The 21,843-nt window shown below is 34.6% G+C and overlaps 1 protein-coding gene across 1 annotated transcript in view; it reads right to left on the bottom strand.

Annotated features, from left to right (window-relative positions):
- Nucleotides 1-16,552: 16,552 nt before the first annotated feature.
- The window catches only part of LOC129263472 (uncharacterized), a 45,361-nt gene continuing 40,070 nt past the window's right edge, over nt 16,553-21,843 (bottom strand). The window contains exon 15 of the mRNA XM_064100781.1: nt 16,553-20,506. Coding sequence (XP_063956851.1) covers nt 20,453-20,506 — 54 coding nt within the window. The 3' untranslated portion in view covers nt 16,553-20,452. The remainder of the gene's footprint in view (nt 20,507-21,843) is intronic.

Genomic DNA, 21,843 nt, shown 5'->3' with positions numbered 1-21,843 from the left:
CTGTAATAATACGCCGCATGTGAAGCCCCTCTATTATTTACAGCCTACTGTGAACTGTGCAACTATTTCAATTTTGGGTGAAATTCCTTCTCACTTTCTATTTTTTCCTTAGCGTTTAGATACATATTTTGCGCTTCACTTGTAAGTGGTATACAAATAATGTAAATTACTATTAATCGCGTGCGTTCCCGATCTCCTTATCGAAATCAATATTAATGAGCTGAAAGCACGATATTGTTCTCGCTCTAATGGAGGGGGGGGGGGGGTCAGTGTTCTATCAAGCAAAAGACGTAGGCCTATATGCGCATACGTTCATATCATTGGTGTAATGATAAAGAACCTGATGAATTCTGTTTTTGTATGTCGACGTTATTATAAAGTTAATACAAATGACAATCAATATGATTCAGGCGTACACCGGTTTAACTGCAAGGTAACATGCATCCAGAAATCGAAATATCCGATGAATTCAAAACGTACGTAGCCGGAATGGCATGTAGTTCGGATGTTACAGACTCTAACTAAGAATAATCTCGTATTACAAATGTTAATCTTGCTAAAAATGCACACAAACTCACAACGTGATAGACTCTGGGGATGATGTCGTTGATATAAAATTCACATCGACCTCGACATGCAATCATTTTTTATACTGCATCGGACTTGACAACTCGCAAAATCTTTTCCAAAATTAGATGGCCATCCATTCTCTCTCTTTTTAATTTTAATATAATCTTTGTATTTCAGGATCATGATATGAAAACCCTTTAAAACAAACATGATAAAGGAAAAACGCGTCTCAAGTTATACATGGTTCATTGCCGCAAATATACAAATCATCTTCATTTGTTGATATTAAATCATCAACATTATCACTGATATTATTATTCGTATTATCATGTCCGTTAATATCACTTCAAAGTTATGATTATCACTTTCATCATCACCATCATTCATTATCTATTTCCAGTCGTTCTCCAGTATTAATTTTATATTCTATACAATTAAAAATATATGAAAGATAATGGTAATGATCATGGTGATGCTGGTAATCATGAACATTAGATCCGTTATGTGAGATAATTAATGCGATTTTACACGCTAATCGCTATTTGATGATGGTGAAAGAAATCTTTTAAATAGCACAAAAGAAGTCGGGACGGTAGTTCTGCATACACGTACTTTAATACACTATATATTACAAAAGATTCCCCATCGGACGGGCCAACGGTCTTTTGAAGTAGGTTCATCTATTGAAATTACGACAATAATCACGACAGCGGATATGCGGGGAATTAAAGTCTGTGAGCGTCTTTCTGTGGCACATGCTATTGTGAATGATTCTCTACTATACGGGTGAGTGATCTTGCTTTTTCATGATCATAGGCCTGGGCAATGACTAAGAACAGTTCGATGAGTATCAATGCCAAGCAATCCTGAAAGGTCAATAATGTTCAATTCTCTTGATAGAGGAGACTATATCATGGCCCTATTTGCTTTTGCTTTTAGGCCAGTAAGTGTATAAACTAACATAGATAATAAATAATTATTACATTCCATCTATTTTAGAGTAATGATCTAATGTTAATATTATTATACATATCTCCCTGCAGCTTACGGCCCCATATCTTCACCCGTGATCGATACTGAATTTTGAAGCTTAAATTATTGAACATCTTGGCATCCTAGTATTGTAATGATGTTTACCATCACTGCAATGTAGATAAAAACATTAATTTAAATCTACTCATATTGATTTTACTTTAGAACAAACTCACACCCCACCCCTTCCCGCTACAACCTTTCTCTCATTTTCATTATTTCCTTACCAAAATTATCAAAATTTCAATAACTACGATAATGACATAGATGGTTCTGCTGACATCACTAGCGTACCTACGGGGGGGGGGGGGGGGGGGGGGGGCAGGGTGGGCACTCTGTCCCCCCTGACGAGTCAAAACCCATGCAAAAACGTATCTTTGCCCCCCCCCCCCTGACGGGCTTGAAAAACCCTTTTTGCCCCCCTGACGACCTTTAAGACCTTCTTTTTTGCTTGTCAATATTTTTCTGGTACAAAATCCTTTATTTGTGATCGAAGACCTTTTTTTTTTTTTTGGCGGACGGTTTTGCCCCCCCTGTGGAAAATCCTAGGTACGCCACTGGTTGACATGATTGACTATAATGATCCTACTGATGATATTGACGAAAATTAACACTGATGATGATGGTGGTGGTGGTAGTGAATGTGGTAGCGGTAGCCTTGATGATTATAATAAATGAAAATACTGAAAGTTACGAAAGTCACACATTCAGTGAATAATACCAAGAAACATACTTTTTGATGAAATAAAATTCACACACACTTTATGCTTCTTGTAGGTCTCCTATTTAATTTATTCTTATTTTCTGAACTGCAGTGTGTCCGCTTATATTCATTTGTATGATTTACAGCTTTTAAGTTTAGAATTATATTGGTAAATCCCGGTCAGAAAAGTTCATGTCACCATTCCATTCCAGATTACTATATTATATGAGCATGGCCCTAAAATGAATATGATGTGATAGGTATGAAATCAAATGTGTTTTATTGGAAAATTTAGCCCTTTTACACATCCTTTTTTCCAGCGATTTGGCGACCGATCAAAATTTACGCGTATTTTGTATTGGAAACCATCTATCGGGACAGACTAACATTGCAACATACTTCGTTTGGTGCTCAAAAGGTTATTTCTAAAATAGAACATCATCGAGAAATGGTGCTTCATTCATGACATCTGAAAAAAAATCCGATGACCACTGCACTGTTGTAAACAATTAAGAATGCTTGTTAATACTCGACAAAATTCAAAAGACAAAATTACGTATTATTTACCAAAGTTAATCGAAAAGTTTTAACATGACAATTAGAACATTTTGGGGTGGGGTGACAAAAATGTATTTAGGAAGAAAGTATGAGCGTCAAAAAATTGGAAAAGATTGAGTAATTTGAAATAATCCCTCTTCAGGAAATGGAATTCATTGAGTGGTATAAAATGCCAATCTTGGGCGGATCAGATTTTATATCAAAATAATTTAGCCTTATTAATAATCTTTAACTCGCAAAACAGAGTTGAAAACGTGTGCATGTATGCAGAAAAAACACTCCTTCCTGCAAACAATGTTGGATCTCTGAATTTTCGAAATTATTCTGAAACCTTAACCTGCTCTAATTAATCAGATTTTTCTGATGTACAAGGAAAGGACAGAATCATCTGTTTTATTATTTTTTTGTGGGGTGGGGGTGAATATTCGAATTTGCTAATATTAAGAGCTTCCTATTGTATGATTAAAGAAACTTGAGCGATATTCAAAATTAAGTTAATACTCTACAAAATTCACATTATTTACTACAAACTAAAGTTAATCGCAGAGTTTTAACATTTAGATTCATTTATTTTCGTTCAACAAATGATATAATCGAAGTAACAGGGTAAATACATGTACACAATAATACATACAGTTCAACGACATTTTATAACAACCAGTATTTTCAAAAGCAGAGGGGGGGGGGGGGGCCAAGTCAGAAAATTGTGGAGGCAAAACATGGTTTTTCGGAAAAAAAATTATGAGCGTCAAAAAATGGGAAAAGATTGAGGAATTTGAAATTATCCCTCTTCAGACAGGGGCATTCATTGGAGAACATCTTTTCAATTGGCGAAACGCTATGAAGCACCGCCTTCTGGTGGCAACGGCATGGTCTTCTGTTTCGTGTGAAATGAAATCGACGGGTTGGTTCTCCCACAGTCATTCCAATCAGGCGGAACGGGTAAATATATCATACATTTGTAGGTCTGAGATCTCATGAGCAATGGCAGAGCTAGGGAAGCGATCTGCACATGAAACTGGGTTTCCTATTTGCAATTCTCCATCTCCATTTTTGTCACCTGTCTTTCTTTTTAATCTTTTCACCTCCTCATTTCTTTATCCCTTCCCCTTGTCATGTTTCCTTGTATTAATTCTTCTGCCTTTTATCTTTTAATCCTTAATCCATTTTTTCGCCGCAAATAGGAGCCCATTCAACACCTATAATCATTTTGCTTTTGTTATCTTTCCTATCCTGATAATTACTGATGTGGTATAAATACATTTCTTCGATACACGATTTTCCCTTTCTCTTTCTCATGATTTTTCTGAAATCTTCTAGTTATTTATTTCGTTTTCTCTCAATTTCTTTTCACTCATTTTCCTTCTATCTTTCCTTTTTTATTGAAAGGTTTTACCGTAAAACCTTTCAATATTCTCTCCACCATGGAAACCTTCAAAGGTCATCTTTCCTTTTTTATTCACTTATTTTGCTCTGTATATCTTTTAATGAAATATTGGTAGAAGGGGTTCGCAATCAGATTAAAGTTGCGGCCAATTTAACTCCGAGTTTTGGGGTTTCATTTTTTCTTCATTCTCTTGTTGTTACCTGAATGAACATTTGAACAATGAACAAAAAATAAAGAACCGTTTCAGCATGGCCATTGCATGTCCTTCCCTCTGTTCCCCTTTCACTCTTCCCCCACCCCCTTTATATCTCCCCTCATCGTCCACCAGCTCTCTCTTCTTCTTTCCCCTTATTTTCTGTCTCTATCCATTTCCATATTCCAATTCCCCCCCCCTCTACCGTTGATTCTCGATCCTAAATTTCTTCCCCTCTCAAATTTCCTATTTTTTTTCTCTTTCAACTGTTTTTCCTCCATATTTTTTTCACCCTTCCTCTTCTTCCATCGCAATATTATTTTCTTATTTTCTCTCTGTTCCCCCTTCCTTTACTCTCCCTATGAATTCTTAGTTTTCTTCTTCCTCTTGTCACCTTACCTTTCGGTCCCGCTTCTTTAAAACAAGGAGATAAAGAAAATTAAGAGACAATATGTTATCCTGGGGAAATGGTTGCCCGTCCAAAAATTGAACAAACTGTTTAAAACAGCTTCTAATAAATCTTTTATCTATCTATGCCTAATAGTGTCGAGCTGTTCCGGTCATATTTATTTTTATCATTCTATTTCCTTCTATTTTTTTAGGGGGGGGGGGGGGGTGAAGGGGGGGGGGGGGGGGCTCCCGACACTTGTTTCAGATGTGAGTAATAATGAATATTCCAAGTTGACGTGAATTCTACGAATGGCTTGGGCCTACGAAAGGAAAATGTATGGAATCTTATTTTCCCACCTAAAACATCATGAATTGACTCTCTTCCAATTGCAAAAAAGAGGTTTTCATGGTTATTGCAGTAAATTCGAAAGATCAGCAACGATTTGTGACACGTGCGTGATTTTTGATTAAGCCACCGTGGCTTTATGAATGCACCCGAACTTCCATTATAGATGCGAACCACAGTTCAGAACAGTAACCCGAACTCTCCGATCCGACAGTCAATATGAAGGCACGCATTTGTTTTGGTCGTAGAGGGAGCTATTTAGAATAGTTTCTTCGGTCTTTCGACAGAACTTAAGACATGCAGGAAAGACGAACAAAAGAACGGTGGCGTCAATGGGCCTTTGATGGCGGCCGTTCCTTTGAAGACAAGGGAACGTTGGGCGGGAAAGCTGAAGCGAAAACCCGGATGCGGTAAAGACGCTATAGAACGGTGCATGGACTTTTGACAAGCTCCCTTAGTGTATATCCCCCCAGTTGGCAAATCGACAAAGATGTGTGATGAGACTTGTGAACAACTTTCTTATTGCTTTTCTATATATTTCACGTAAACTGCCTCTGTTATCACATCTATCAGTAGATCCTGTATTCTTTCTATAAGAAGGCATGTAATACGGATTTTTAAAGAATACATTAGAAATGAAGAGTTTGTATCACCATAACAAAAAGCAAAAAAAGAGAGGACATTTTATGGGTATTTTAAAGTCCCTCACAAGAAAATTTGATCACATGTGACATTAAACATCTTTGTCGCATTACCAATGGGAGGATCTCCATAGAATCAGTGTTCGCAATATTCAAATGCTCATAAATTTCTCATTATTAGTCCATTTTTTCTCAAACTTTCTTTGATCTTATTTTATGAGTTTTCTCTTTCCATACAAGCTCACTTGTTCCAAATATTTCATTTCCCTTCAAGGGGATATTCCGGACTTTTCGCATTTACAACGTGTAAACTCTCTACAACACACCAATTTCTATGAAAATGCAACTCGAATCACAATGGAGAGCTCTAAGAGGCTATTGTCGAAAGTTGATTGACCGGGACAGGATCGAAATATTCTGACTCTGGACAACAACATATTTGCAATTTTACGTTCGGTGCAAACCTTTAGATGATCTGCTGTCCCGGTCCACCAATTTTCGACAAAATCCCCTCAGCTCTCCATTGTGATTTTACTTACATTTTTAAAGGAATCGATGCGTTGTAAACAGTTTTCCCGTAGTAAAATCGAAAACTCTCTATTCAGGCCAAGTGACGTAAATCCGTGACGTCATCTTATTCAAATTAGGGGGGGGGGGGGGTGTTGCACCCACAAATGTAATAACGCCCACAAATGTAATAACGCCCACAAATGTAATAACACTTTACCCACAAATGTAATAACGCCCACAAATGTAATAACACTTTACCCACAAATGTAACAATTTCACCCACAAATGTAATAATGCACTTTACCCACAAATGTAATAATTTTTGATCGCCCACAAATGTAATAATGACTTTACCCACAAATGTAATAAATTTGAAGGGATTTTTGGCGAATCCGTTCTAAACTAAAATCCTATAGTAATGCGTTCATATAGCACAAAAGTGCAAAGTCTTTTTTCCAGACCCAGTTAATTAAACATTATAGTACAAGTCCAAAGTCTCTTTCCAGACCCGGTTGTTTCAAAGTTATAATATACGTCCAAAGTCTTTTTCCAGACCCGGTTAATTAAAAAATTATCATGCAAGTCCAAAGTCTTTTTTTCAGACCCGGTTGTTTAAAAAATTATAATATAAGTGCAAAGTCTTTTTTCCAGACCCGGTTGTTTCAAAAATTATAATATAAGTCCAAAGTCTTTTTTCAGACCCGGTTAATTAAAGAATTATAATGCAAGTGCAAAGTCTTTTTTCCAGACCCGGTGTGTTTCAAAAATTTTAATATAAGTCCAGTCTTTTTCCAGACCCGTTTATTAAAAAAATTATAATATAAGTCCATACTAAGATACGATAATAATATTCCAGTGGAATAAAAATGAGAATCGAGCTTAGTCTTTTCTCCAGACCCAGTAAATTAAAACTAGTGGAATTAATGTCTTTGTTGTTGTTTCAACTTATATGGCGTATATTGTGAATATATGTGCTAAGAGTAAATTGAGAATCAAGCGTAGTCTTTTCTCTAGACCTGGTTACTTAAAACTAAAAACTAAACCCTATAGCAATGCGTTCATATAGCCCAAAAGTGCAAAGTCTTTTTTTCAGACCCGCATAATTAAACAATTACAATATAAGTCCAAAGTCTTTTTTCCAGACCCGGTTGTTTAAAAAAATATAAGTCCAAAGTCTTTTTCCAGACCTGGTTATTTCAAATATTATAATATAAGTACAAACTAAGTTACGTTAATGATATTCCAGTGGAATAAAAATGAGAATCGAGCTTAGTCTTTTCTCCAGACCAAGTTAATTAAAACTGGTGGAATTAATGTATTTGTTGTTGTTTCAACTTATACGGCGTATATTGTGAATATATGCGCTAAGAGTAAATTGAGAATCAAGCATAGTCTTTTCTCCAGACCCGGTTACTTAAAACTAAACCCTATAGCAATGCATTCATATAGCACAAAAGTGCAAAGTCTTTTTTCCAGACCCGAATAATTAAACAATTACAATATAAGTCCAAAGTCTTTCCTCCAGACCCGGCAATTAAAAAATGAATTAAAAAACTTCATATCTAAGACCAATTTTCCAAAGTTTCACCCAGTAAAAAAATATGTCTTTACCCCACGCCCAGTTTTTTTAAATAATACTACGACCCCTACAAAACATTGTAATAATGCATGGGTAAAGCAAACATCCTTTCTCCAGACTCGGTTATTATTTGAAAAAAATAAAATAGTTTTTACAAATATTCTAAAATTCTCCAGACACAATTATTTCAAGAAAAAAACCCAATAAAACCCAACCCCCAAAACGAATCTTAGAACCAACAATCCTCAAAATTAAGACCATGCATGTAGAAAAGCACATGTTTAGAGCGTTGTCTTTATTCCAGACCCAGTAATTTAAAAATGATTTAAACAATCTTAAAAACAAAAGACTTTGTCACATTCTTATTCTTGTGGAATAACACGAGTATTATGCTTAGTCTTTCGTCTAGACCCGGTTATTTAAAATATAAACAAATATTGAAAAAAAAATCACAGCTAAGACCAATCTTCAAAATTAAACCCACTTAAAATGCTTGGGCTTAGAGTGTTGTCTTTACCCCTCACCCAGTTTTCTTTAAAATACAAATTAAGCGAAACATTAATCTTAAAACTTAGACCCCAGCATCTTCCAAGCTATAAAACCCTTGTGATAACGCATACTTAATTTGACCAGACCAGTTTATTAAAAAAAACAGAACAAAAAAAAATTAACCCTCTTCCAGCCTAACATTCTGTAATAAATGATGCAATTAAACATTCATTTTTTCTTCCAGGCAAAGGAATTTATAATTAAAAAAACAACATCAAAACTTAGAGCCCGGGGAGCATTTCATGAAAGGAGTTGTCTGACGTTTTATCCGACACTGGTAGCACTGCTTCTTAACCAATCAACATCAAGAACAGTTGTCAGATCTGACAACTTGTCGGACATAAATGTTGATGAAATACTCCCCCAATCTATGTTGAACAGGCACAAGAATATGATTGAGTCTTAGTTATGAGGATTTCATTTATCTTATTTTTGAAATGACAAGGTCTGGAATAAAGAAAACTCTCTGAACTTTTATTCATTGAAGGTTCTTAGTTTGAAGGATAGTTGGGCCTTAGATTCTGTTATTCTTTTGTAATGATTTTGGTTATTTTGAAATAATTGGGTCTGGAGGAAAGACTACACCATATTGCCATGTTATTCAATGTTGATAAGATTGCAGGGTCTTTGTTGTTGTTGTTGTGTTTTAAATGACTTTTATAACTGGGTCTGGAGGAAAGACTACACTATATTTCCATGTTTTTCAACATAAAGAGGATCGTGTGTCTTTGTTTGCTTTTTTTAATTATTACTCATTTATTATTATTATTCATCATTTGTTATTTGAAAGATCTGGGCCTGGATGAAAGACTATGCTATATTTCCACGTTATTTAACATTTACAAGAGAGTTGGGGTCTTTGTTACTTTTCCACCAATTTTAATTAACTGGGTCTGGAGAAAAGACTAAGCTCGATTCTCATTTTATTCCACTAGAATATCATTATCTTAGTTTGGACTTATAATAATTTTGAAACTACCGGGTCTGGAAAAAAGACTTTGGATGTATATTATAATTTTTGAAACAACCGGGTCTGGAAAAAAGACTTTGCACTTATATTTTAATTTTTGAATTAACCAGGTCTGGGAAAAAGACTTTGGACGTTTATTATCATTTTTGAATTAACCGGGTCTGGAAAAAAGACTTTGGACGTATAATATAATTTTTGAAACAACCGGGTCTGGAAAAAAGACTTTGGAATTATATTATAATTTTTGAAACAATCGGGTCTGGAAAAAAGACTTTGGACGTATATTATAATTTTTGAATTAACCGGGTCTGGAAAAAAGACTTTGGACGTATATTATAATTTTTGAATTAACCGGGTCTGGAAAAAAGGCTTTTGACGTATATTATAATTTTTTTAACAACCGGGTCTGGAAAAAAGACTTTGGACTTATATTATAATTTTTGAAACAATCGGGTCTGGAAAAAAGACTTTGGACGTATATTATAATTTTTGAAACAACCGGGTCTGGAAAAAAGACTTTGGACTTGCATTATAATTTTTTAATTAACCGGGTCTGGAAAAAAGACTTTGGACGTATATTATAATTTTGAAACAACCGGGTCTGGAAAAAGACTTTGGAATTGTACTATAATGTTTTATTAACCGGGTCTGGAAAAAGACTTTGCACTTTTGTGCTATATGAACGCATTACTATAGGATTTTAGTTTAGAACAGATTCGCCAAAAATCCCTTCAAATGTATTACATTTGTGGGTAAAGTCATTATTACATTTGTGGGCGATCAAAAATTATTACATTTGTGGGTAAAGTGCATATTACATTTGTGGGTGAAATTATTACATTTGTGGGTAAAGTGTTATTACATTTGTGGGCGTTATTACATTTGTGGGTAAAGTGTTATTACATTTGTGGGCGTTATTACATTTGTGGGCGATTATTACATTTGTGGGTGTAACAGGGGGTCGAACAATTTCGTTGCTACAATGCAGGGTAGCAATGGTGTCTGCCAACGTCGTGAAAAACTTTGCCTTTGCAAAGTCGATCTTAACGTTTGTTGGTCCAACGAAGAATGATGACCACCAACGTTGAGACAACGGTACGTATGAAAAACTTTGCCTCCCCTCCCCTTCCACAGAGTTCTATTTTTTTCAAAAAGCATAGTTACATTGTATGAACATTTACAATTTTCCCGACAAACATTAAATAAACATGGTATGTACATTATTCATAATACATACATATGTAGTCAAACTGACTTATTATACAATCAACTTGTCACAGCCAAAGCAAATTTGGCAAGAAAAAAAAGAGGTCTGATACATATAACTAGACCTGGTAATAATTGTGTTTGTTAATGTGACAGATTGCCAGCTTGTTCGAAAAAAAGTTTCTGAAATGAAACCATTTCCTTTGGAACTTATTTGCTCTGAAATTTGTTTCATAAATATATTTATCCATTTCATAATAAAGTTTTAAAGTCGACATAATTGAGGTAAATGAAGGCAGCTCTCTTTTCAATTTGGCTATGTATATCTCTTTTCTTACGATCATCCTGACACAGATAAGAGCATTATTATTCGTACCACAAAATCCAAACAATTTGTTTTCATTCGTTAATACGATCACCTCTCGAGTATTTTGAAATATCCATGATTCTATTCCCGACCATATTACATTAGAATGAGTACAAAGGTAAAATATATGCATAATTATTTCATCATTATCAATACAAAAAGTACATTTCATAAAGTTTGTTACCATATCAAATTTCAATAAATAATCTTTTATATACAATATTTTGTTTAAAATTTTAATTTGAATCAATGTTAAGTTTATATCCATTGTTGTCTGCAAAGGAATCAAACAAAAAGCAACCCAAAGGTCATCTCGAAAACCTAGCAGACCTTTTTAGCTGACAAGAGCCTTAAATTCTTCAACTTTAAAGTTAAGAAAAGAGCGATATATATTTAAGCAACCTACACGTGTTTTCACAACAAGGTGCAGAGCTTTGGGAATGATTGGTTCAATGAATTAATCATTATATGCTAATCTGTGGGAAAACCAGACCTAATCACGTCACAAAGACCGTAATGCTGTAGAAAATTGGTTTGTATACCATAAGCACGTTTGAATTCAAAGTATGGAAAGAAGGTACCATCTGTTCTAAGAATGCCATTAACAAAATGTATTCCTCGTAAATCCGAAGACCTGAAATATATAGACTGGTTTGTTATTTATTTTTATTCGATGGTTATTCCAGAGGGGCTGACAGGCTATATATTATCAGGAAACAATTCAAGCAAGTCTGACCAAGCAAGTAAAACGTCTTTCCAAAATGGATTGTAATTCGTGTCTGCCAATGCTCTGTAATAATGTGAGCCCATGTACACGTGAAACTTGTGTGTTGGATCTACTAAAACATTGAACATATGAAAAGTAAAACTGTTTTGAGAATCATTTAAAAATCGTCTCATCCATGAAATCTTCAGAGATTTAGCATGTATGAAAATATCTATCATTTTAACCCCGTCTTTATCATACAGTTGACACATTTGCCTTCTACTTATTTTATCATGTTTGTTTCCCCATATAAATGCATAAAGTGAACGAGTTGTATCTTTTATTATTGCCTGACTTGGTTCTGGAAGTGAAAGCAATAAATAATTCAGTTTCGGTACCAACAAAGATTTTTCTACAGTAATTCTTCCCGGAACGGTTAAAGTTCGTTTAGACCATGAGACAATTAGACGTTTTATCTCCTTACTTTTTTCAGTATAGTTATGGTCGACCATTTCTACTAGATTAACAGAAAAATCTATAACCAAGTACCTAGAGTAGCCCTCTGATACCTAATTCAATTTATACTCAGGAAGAAGTTGCTTTTTACAAAATCTATTTTTCTATATCCATATTGCATAAGTTTTTATATATTAACCTTGAGGCCAGAATTTTTTTTTTCAAAATGACCTAATATCTCAAGTGCACCTATTAAATCTTCTTTTGAACCGTTAAGTTTAAAAATTGTGTCGTCAGCATATTGCTGTAGTTTACTATATTTTCAGTCTACATGTAGACCAATCATATCATTGGAATTTCTAACTAAAAGTCCTAATATTGCACTAGCAAGTAAAAAGAGATAGGGTGATAAGGGATCTCCTTGGCGACATCCTCTCCCTATGGTAAATCTTTTTGTACAAAAACAATTCACTGTTACACAAGAAGAAGCCTTTGAATAAAATACATGAATCCATTTCTTAAATGACGGACCAAATTGAAAAAAAGTCAAGGACATTGAGTAGAAATTTATGGGATACACAATAGAATGCTTTTTCAAAAGCAATCATTAACAACATACCAGGTTTATCGTTGAGTTCAGTGTAAAGGAGAATATCATAATGCAAGCTAACCCTACACCCAGTTGCAATTTTATATATAACATTTAAAAGTGAAATTGGTCGCCAATTTAGTAATAAATGTCTTGGCTTATTTTTCTTGGGAATCAAAGTAATCACCCCTAAGTTTTGTGATTGAGACAAAGAATCTGTTGTACACGCGAAATTCAAAGATCTGACCATGAATAGTTTTAGATATTTAAAAAAAAAAAAAAAAAAAATTCAAAAGAAAATCCATCTTGCCCAGTAGATTTATTATTTTCATACTTTTTAACAGGTTCTACACTATATTTTCTTCTAAAGGTTCTTCTAGTATGTTTGACACTGTTGGAGTTAACTTAGGAATATCCGCAAAATTCAGTATTGCCAAATCAACATCTTTATTGTTCCTTTTTTTCATAAAGTCTTGAATAAAATCAATAAATTTCATTGGATAATTCATCTTGTCCAGTGATAACTTCTCCATTTCCTGTAGACAGTTGTCTTATTTCTTTATTTCTTCAGCATACAACTTGCCTGCCGACCTGTTTTCGCACCTGCCATGCTCCTCTTTGCACCTCCAATTGTACCTGCACCCACTCTCTCTCCCTACATTTGCCTCTCTGTTCCTCCCTCAAAATCACAATTATTTAACCATAATGTTATTTTTTCATTATTATTATTGTTATTACTATTATCATTTTTTTCTAATTTGGTTCACTCTTTCGTTGTTATATACCTTCAATATTTTGTATATCCTCCTTTTAAACTGTCTTCCGTCTCTCCTTTATATAGTTTTGTAATATACGTATTGAAACTAAGTTACGGGGGCTTGCCTCCCATACAAGCTTCGCTTTTCTTGACAAGCCCCTCCGTTCTGTTTTATATAGTTATTATAGTCAAAGTTACTTTAGTTTGCATTAGTTCTCATTGTTTATACCTTATTCCGATTGACGTTGTTCTTTAAATTTGACTATGTATTGTTTGATTTTGTTGTGCTTTGTGAACGGAAAATGAATAAAAATTAAATCTACAAATCTAAATCTTATTAACTTTATTTTGTTTGTCTAAATTCTGGAAATATTGCGATGGCTTTTCACCAAATTCCATCCACTTTATCTTGGATGTCATATTAATACCATCAATAATTTTCAAACGGTATGATTCAAATTGTGATTTTTTATCATTAATTTCTACAAGTAAATTAACCTTATCATTTGTTATTGTCTCTTTTATACTTTGTAATAATCTTATGAAAAACCTGCCTTGGTTTGACGTTTGTTTGTCTAACGCTTCATTGTCAGCCATTTCTTTGACAACCTAAATTCCTCTAGTCATCATCATCTATTTCTTATCATTTATCCTTGTCTCTCTCCCTATAGCCCTCTCTTTGCATTGACTCCAGATGGCGGCAATACCTTGTTTCTGTTCCAAAGTTATATTCCGTCATCTCCTTTTTGCTTTCCCCACTCTCATTCTATTTCTTCATATATATATATATATATATATATATATATAAGACATATCTCTCCCTATCTTCCTTTTTGTCTCCCATCTTCTTTAGTCCTCTCCAAATTTATCTAGCTTGCTATGTCCTGTTTGTGGCTCTTCTATTTTGTTTCCGATTCCTTTTCGATCTCTATCCATTATATTTTTGTGTCTCTTATCTATTTCTTCCCCTCTCTCTTTTTGTCTCTATCTCTTTCTTCCCCTATCTGTCTGTCTCTTATCTCCATCTTCCCCAACTCTCTTTCTGTCTTTATTACTGTATCTCTCTATCCTTATCTATCCTCTTTCTCTCTCAAGCTCCTCTATCTCTTTTAGGGTCTCTCTGTTTTCCTAATATTCCCTTTCTCTTAATCTTTCTAATCTCCCCCCTTTCTCTCTCTTTGTCTCTTGTCTCTTTCTTCCCCTAACTCTCTGTCGTTATTACTGCATCTCTTTACCCTTATCTACCCTCTTTCTCTTTCAAGCTCCTCTATCTCTTTTAGGGTCTCTCTGTTTTCCTAATATTCCCTTTCTCTTAATCTTTCTAATCTCTCCCCCTCTCTCTCTCATTTATCTTGTTTTCTCTCCCTATCTCCCCTCTATATTCAAATTTTCCTCTTCTGAAGTTGAATGAAGACTTAAGAAAAAAAAAAAACGCCGTAAAGAGACATAATCTTTCAACTTTCATTCAACTGATTATCAGACGACAGGTTATGTTAGAATAGATGTCCTGGGCCTAAACATAATACATGCAAATATTCATGAATATAATTTTGAACTGAACAAGCTTCTTCGGATAACGATTTGCAACAAACAAATAAATTAATGAATAATAAGATAAATAAATCAATAAGAATTAAATATAGGGCCTATAGATGAAATGAACGAAACCGACTAAACGTAGTAGGTTCAACACTCTTCATGTGAACAATACAGCTTCTCAGGTTTAGATGACAATGCCTCCTTTTTTAGACACATTGTTGTTTTATTCATCATGATTGATAACAATCACACAAAGGAATATGATTAAAATTATTTATTTTTATGTTCTGAAGAAATTTGTTATTATTTTCAGTGAGGTCATTTGTGTAATTCCTGAATAAGAAATGTCTAAAAGAAGTTAATTACTATGCCTACTAAATTGGCAATTTATTACGAAGTAACAAAGCACATTACAGTATGGCCTATTTACGAGTGAGCGATTATAAATTAGGCAAAGCGTCTCAAGTGTAGGAAATCTATAGTTCGATATAATACAGGACACTGTTCCTGTCGATTATGTACCAGTTGAATTAACCCAGGGAGTTCCAGCCCAGGGGCTTACCGTGTATTTGACCATACTCACGGGACTAGCGTGATTTATGGTATAAATATTTCTCCAAATGAATTGTGAAAATAGAAATTATGCACTTACCACGATTATATGGATGAAGGTATAATGAGTGGCAGTTTCCTGACATCTGGGCACAGACTGGAACCTCAAAAACCGAAAAGTTCTCTCCTTCTACCCCCGGGGGGGGGGGGCACTTCCATTGACGAGTGGATACCATGCGCGACCATGGGGTCTCGAAAAGCACCATAAACACGTATTTTCCATATTCTGAAAATGCGCGTGTGAAACCCTACCCTTAACAAGTATTGGAAACAAAACGATACTCAAGTATTCCCTGAAATGAACCCCTAAACAAGAACAGCGATATTTTATGTCACGGGTCCGTCGGTCGAAGGTTTTACCGAATTTACACACCACTTGGTTTAGTCGGGCCCCACCTTTTACACCTCGCGCAAACCGGACTCTAAACACGTAGTGTTGGGGCAAAAAGGACATCCTTTATAAAACCTTTTTAATTTTGTTTTATAATCCCTGCAAATTTGACCCCAAACACATAGCTTTCCTAGCAAAATAGATACCCTTTTTTCATTATTTTTGTGTTTTTGACACCCTTATCACGTTACGTACGTATCGTGCCCTATCGTGAAAAAGACATCCTTTTTGCGTGTTTTTTTTTTGGTCGCGCATGATATCCACTCGTCAATGTAAGTGGCCCCCGTCTCGATCGGCCATTTTTGTTATGAATCGTAACAAAATGGCCGATCGACACTGGGGTAGAAGGAGAGAACTTTTCGTTTTTTTGAGGTTCCAGTTTGTGCCCAGATGTCAGGAAACTGCCACTCGTTAGACCTTCATCCATATAATCGTGGTAAGTGCATAATTTCTATTTTCACAATTCATTTGGAGAAATATTTAGACCATAAATCACGCTAGTCCCGTGAGTATGGTCAAATACACGGAAAGCCCCTGGGCTCCCGCCCGCGCGGGCGGGAGCTCCCTGGGTTACAGTTGAATATGAAAATGTTACATTTCTCTAATTCTCTACTCGATTCATTCGTACCTCAATAATTGTGTTACCAATGATCAAAACGAGTATTTTTGATCTGACATGATTTATTTGTATTGATATGAGTTAATTTACACATTTGAATAACAAAAGTATACACATGGTCATTTATGCTTACAGCAAGTGTTTTTAACATTACACAAAAATGAACAAACATTTCATGGCAATGACTAAAATAATAAAACTTTACATAGAACATGGAAAATTTTCTCTTTGAAATTAAAACAAAATAATTTGGTGTAAAGTGCGGAATGAGCCTTGTGGTCGCAGCCGATGAGGGCGTCTTGTCCTTTTAAACAGTGATTTATCTTTTTCAAAGAGGCTCGAAATAGACTGAAATTTATTCATTCAACTTTTTGCAACTTTGATCGTTCAGACTTCATAGCTTGAAAGGTTTATATCAAATGCTTTTATAATTTACTGATCGAAACGGATCGTGTTACGTGCGCTGGGCGTACACGTAAGACCACTTGGCATTCGGCCATGGCACCTACATGTAGCACTGTAACACGTATTAACCCACGAAAAACTATTTAAGAATGGCTACGAAAATGTAATTCAGTTTCAAATATTGCTTTTTAATTTATCTTAGATAACAAACTTCACATAATACGTCATCGTGGGAATTTAAAAGTACATATAGAAAAAAAAACAGGCTTTTATTTAAAGACAACAATATCAGCATTTAATGCATACAGCTTAAATTAGAATTCCAGTTGGGAGAATGTAGACATATTCATGAGTGAGAAAATGATTGCCATCATAATTCAATTCCATACACAAAAGACAATTCAGCATTAAGAGAAGAGCTATCATTTTCAGGAAATATATACGTTATTTTACGAAGCACGTTCTATTCCATTATATCTTTTTAACAATTTACTGTTACATATCATTCTATAGTATATATATTATTTTCTATAGGAGCCTACTATAATACATTGAAACATTGAAATATTCAATTTTTAACATTCTAAAAATTCCCAATTGGATACATCAAGTAAAAACTTGAAAGTATGTGTAAATATACATGTATATGACAGTTTATCTCGTTGCAATAGCCATGTTTATGATCATGACGACCTACACACAATATGTTACAATTTACGATCTGACGTCATTGTAAATAATATAAAAAATATACGATAAGATTCATCAACTCTATCGACCAGTCTCGATTTATGACAGTTTAATTGTTGAAATTACTTTATTTGCGTGAAACACACGGATAAATAGTGCATAAATATAATACTTCTTTACAAAACCTGGCATATCTGACAGCTTATCTATTCTAGTTTTTAGCCACTTCACATGCATGTAATTTCATCTCTCCACTTTTGTACATTGGTATTCGCCACGACAAAACGTTGTATTTACAAATTGCACCATGATAGTTTTAGGAAGTTTTGTTATTTTCCTTGTTTGGCAAGAAGCATGAGCAGAATGAGCAAGACTAGGCAATATAATTATTGCGATAAAAAAAATATTGAGTGGATCACGTGATCGGTTCATTCAGTACGGTACAGGGTATTTACATGCCTGTTCCGCGATCACTATCGTAAATATATAGTAGTTAGTTATGTATTTTGTTAATCATGTTTATTAGGGCCTATATCATTGATTGCTATTTATTCTATACCTTGTGCACTATCTAACTTTCGTAGATCGAAAGTCAATCTAATAGATTGTAGTCAGGGACCAATCCAATGTTAGATCAAACGTTTTAATTAAATAAGATTGAATTCTAAATCAGATTGGAAACTTCAATCCAACTTTGGATTGGTCCCTGATCGCAATTCTCGTGCACTCTTTAACTTCCGTAGATTGAAAGTCAATATAACAGTTTGTGGCCAGGGACCAATTGAATGTTGGATCGAACATTTCAATCGAATAAGACTGAATTCTAATTCCACAAGATTGAAAACGTGAATGCAACATTTGATTCGTTCCTGATCGCAATCTTTTTCATTGTAAGAATATTAGAGAGTGAACTGAATGCTATTTAGCCTACAGGCAGCTATGATCACTATTATGAAACACTACTACAACAACAACTACTGCTGATATTACAACAATTACGACATCCGTTACTACAACAACAACTAATACTACTACTACTAGTTACACCATTACTTCTGATTTTACTTCTTTTTCTATTACTATACTGCTTCTGCTGCTATTAGTACAAATATTGCTACTACTACTACTACTACTACTACTACTACCATCATTACATCTACTAATATATATTTACTTTGTGTGTTTTTATATGACAATAATTAATCTGACAACCTGCTGCATTTTTTTGTAAAATGGACAAACTATACTTCTAATGAACACGTCTGAAAAGTTTAACGAATTATAAGGCTTAGTTCGCCTACACACTTGAGGTTGGCGAAAACCATTTGATGCTGAAAGTAGTCATATGGGGGCTTTTCAGGCAACATTTCGTTCGGCCCCAGAGTAGTCAGTGATTTTGGGCACATCTTACCTTATTTTTGACCATTTTCTAACAAAATTAACGTTTCCTTAATAATAGGCGTGGCTTTCTGTCAATAAGGTACATGTAATTAGTATATATGTTTTAATGTCATGACAGAAAAGGTAGATAAATAAGAGGTTATTATACAAACACAATAAACTATGTTCCTATGCATATCCACACTCAAGATTATTTTGGGAAAGCATTGCTATCATCCGCTCAAAGTTGGATATTAGAATTCATACAGGCCTAACATGTGCTTGAAATATGAGGGCAGTAATAACCACTTTATATCAATATCGCTCACCTTCTCTCTACCTGTATACTAACCAACTTGATTTCATAGAGGACTCCTCCCTATAATTTCACAATAGTCCACTGTGATGAGCTCAAATACATAAATTCATAACGTTCAATCTTTCCAAGTAAATTGACGCGAGTGTAATTGATTTCTAACGGAACAACCTTTCAATTCATTAGCAATATACAAGAAAATAGTGTGACTGCCTTTATATCGCTTATTACTCAAAGTATATCCTTATTCAACAAAGTGATATTATTTATATGCAACACATCTTTTCTTTTGCTTTTAGTTCGGTATACCCTCCCAAGAAGACTACTATAATTATCTGTATTTTTTCCTTATAATTATTTTTAGAAGGATACGATGATCATGGCCCTGGGAAGCGGGGATGCTGGGGATGTTGCGAGTATTATTTTTTTATAATTCTGGTAGGTGGGTAAAATTTGAGAAATGTGTGTAGAAAGACAAACTTTTTGTGTTAATCCCCCTCTTTTTCTTTTTTATTTTCAATTTTCTTGGGACCAAAACGACCTTTGCGTATTTCGAGTGAAACCTTTTTTTTGCTTGTCGAGTTTACTTCAGCACCCGAACCCAACAAATCGTTCCTAAGGCACTGGCAACGACCTTATTATTTAAATTTGACATCCCTTTTCTCGATGATTCATAACAGATCGAAATAAAAGCTTTAGTCAGCTTAACTCTGTCAATGTCACATCGATGAGGTTGACTCCAGACCGATATTACGTTATTTCGCGGATCGGTTCCGTTGGTGTTGTATTCAATTTAGCAAGGCTCCAGAATTCTTGTTCAATGTGCTATTCGCTGAAGCAAAGTAGACCTTCTCCCTACATCCAACATTTAGATCCGGGATGAAAAAAAGAAATTAATTTAGACTACACCATAGTGCTTTCAGGTTAACCTCATCCTGCTGTGCACTCATTGTGACTCCGTGAGATGAGGATCCGCTGATGTGGCAATTGCTCAATTGACATGATCGATGAGGGGGATGCGATAATTACTCCGATGAACATTTTCCTAAAAATGACAAGAAATGTAAACATATATAGAAATGGCTTTACATTAATACTCAGATTCTGTGAAATTACGAAATTTGCCTCGATTTACAAGTTAGACATAAGTTTTCAACGCCATGATTTGTCATTGGTTGGCTACTTTTGTTTCGTCTGCATGGTTTAAATTTTCTCCGATCATCGTATGATGGATATTTTTCTATCACTTTAGGAAACATCGTAGATGGAGACGTGCTACGATTTAATGTTCGCATATTATTTATCGCTATCGAACGATTTACAGTGCATATCAATAAAAAGTTTACTTTTATTTTTCTTTCTTCGTTCATGTAAATCAAACAGAGTCATTGAAACTAGCTGAACTCCTTTGCTACAAAAAAACCAACACTATAACCCTAGGTAAACATTTATATTTTTATGCCAGCTGGATTTAATGATATGAAAAATGAAACAAGAAATTTCTGACATCTCCTGCCTTTGTCATTACCATATTCTGTCCTTTGATGATGGGTAATCTACATTATTTTTTATCATTCATTTCATTTCATCTTTCCCACAAGTACATGTTCCCAATCACGAATTCAAGAAATAAAATGAAGAGTAAGGCCAGTTCCATGCCTTTCCCAACTACATGTGCAAGAAGATTTCGTAATGGTCTTGGCGTGGTCTATCTGTCTATGATGGTGTGTATATGGGATGGGGGGGGGGGGGGCATGGGCGTGTGAGAATGGTAGAATGGGAAAATATATGAATTGATTCCTTATCTAAAGTGCGTGTGCTCTTCATTATTAACGTCCAATTTAATCCATAAAATTCTTAATTACAAGCTTTTTTTACGAACTTCATAGTGGTGCTCACTCGGATGAAACTTATGTCGACACTAACACTATCATTTCCTTAATGAGCCTTGTACCAATACATACATGCGGAATATCTCTAACAATATTACACATATTTTATTTGATCATAACTTTTGCAAGATAAAAACCTTTTTTATACGCACTGTATCGTGTAATTTTTTTTCTTTATTTTTATAACCATTGTACAGACAGGAGAGAGTAATTATCCAATGAAAAAATATTGATATGAATTTCTATATTAAAACTTTCGCAGTTACGAATAAACAACCCTTGCAAAGTACTTTTCATCAGATTAGGGGATGTACATTACTGCAGATTGAATAAGACTACGTTTAAAACCAGCTACATCTTGCTTTACAAACTAGACAGAACAATGGCTACTGTCTTGGTCAGTGGAAGGTGTATCTTGGTCAGAGGATGGCTGCAGTAATTCTGTCCAGACGGACACTACTTCGACCTTTCCTCCATTTGGGATTCCACT

Source organism: Lytechinus pictus, chromosome 6, assembly GCF_037042905.1.
Source record: "Lytechinus pictus isolate F3 Inbred chromosome 6, Lp3.0, whole genome shotgun sequence".
NCBI lineage: Eukaryota > Metazoa > Echinodermata > Echinoidea > Temnopleuroida > Toxopneustidae > Lytechinus > Lytechinus pictus.
The sequence above is the reverse complement of the archived record's forward strand: the minus strand, read 5'-3'. Positions and strand labels throughout refer to the sequence as shown.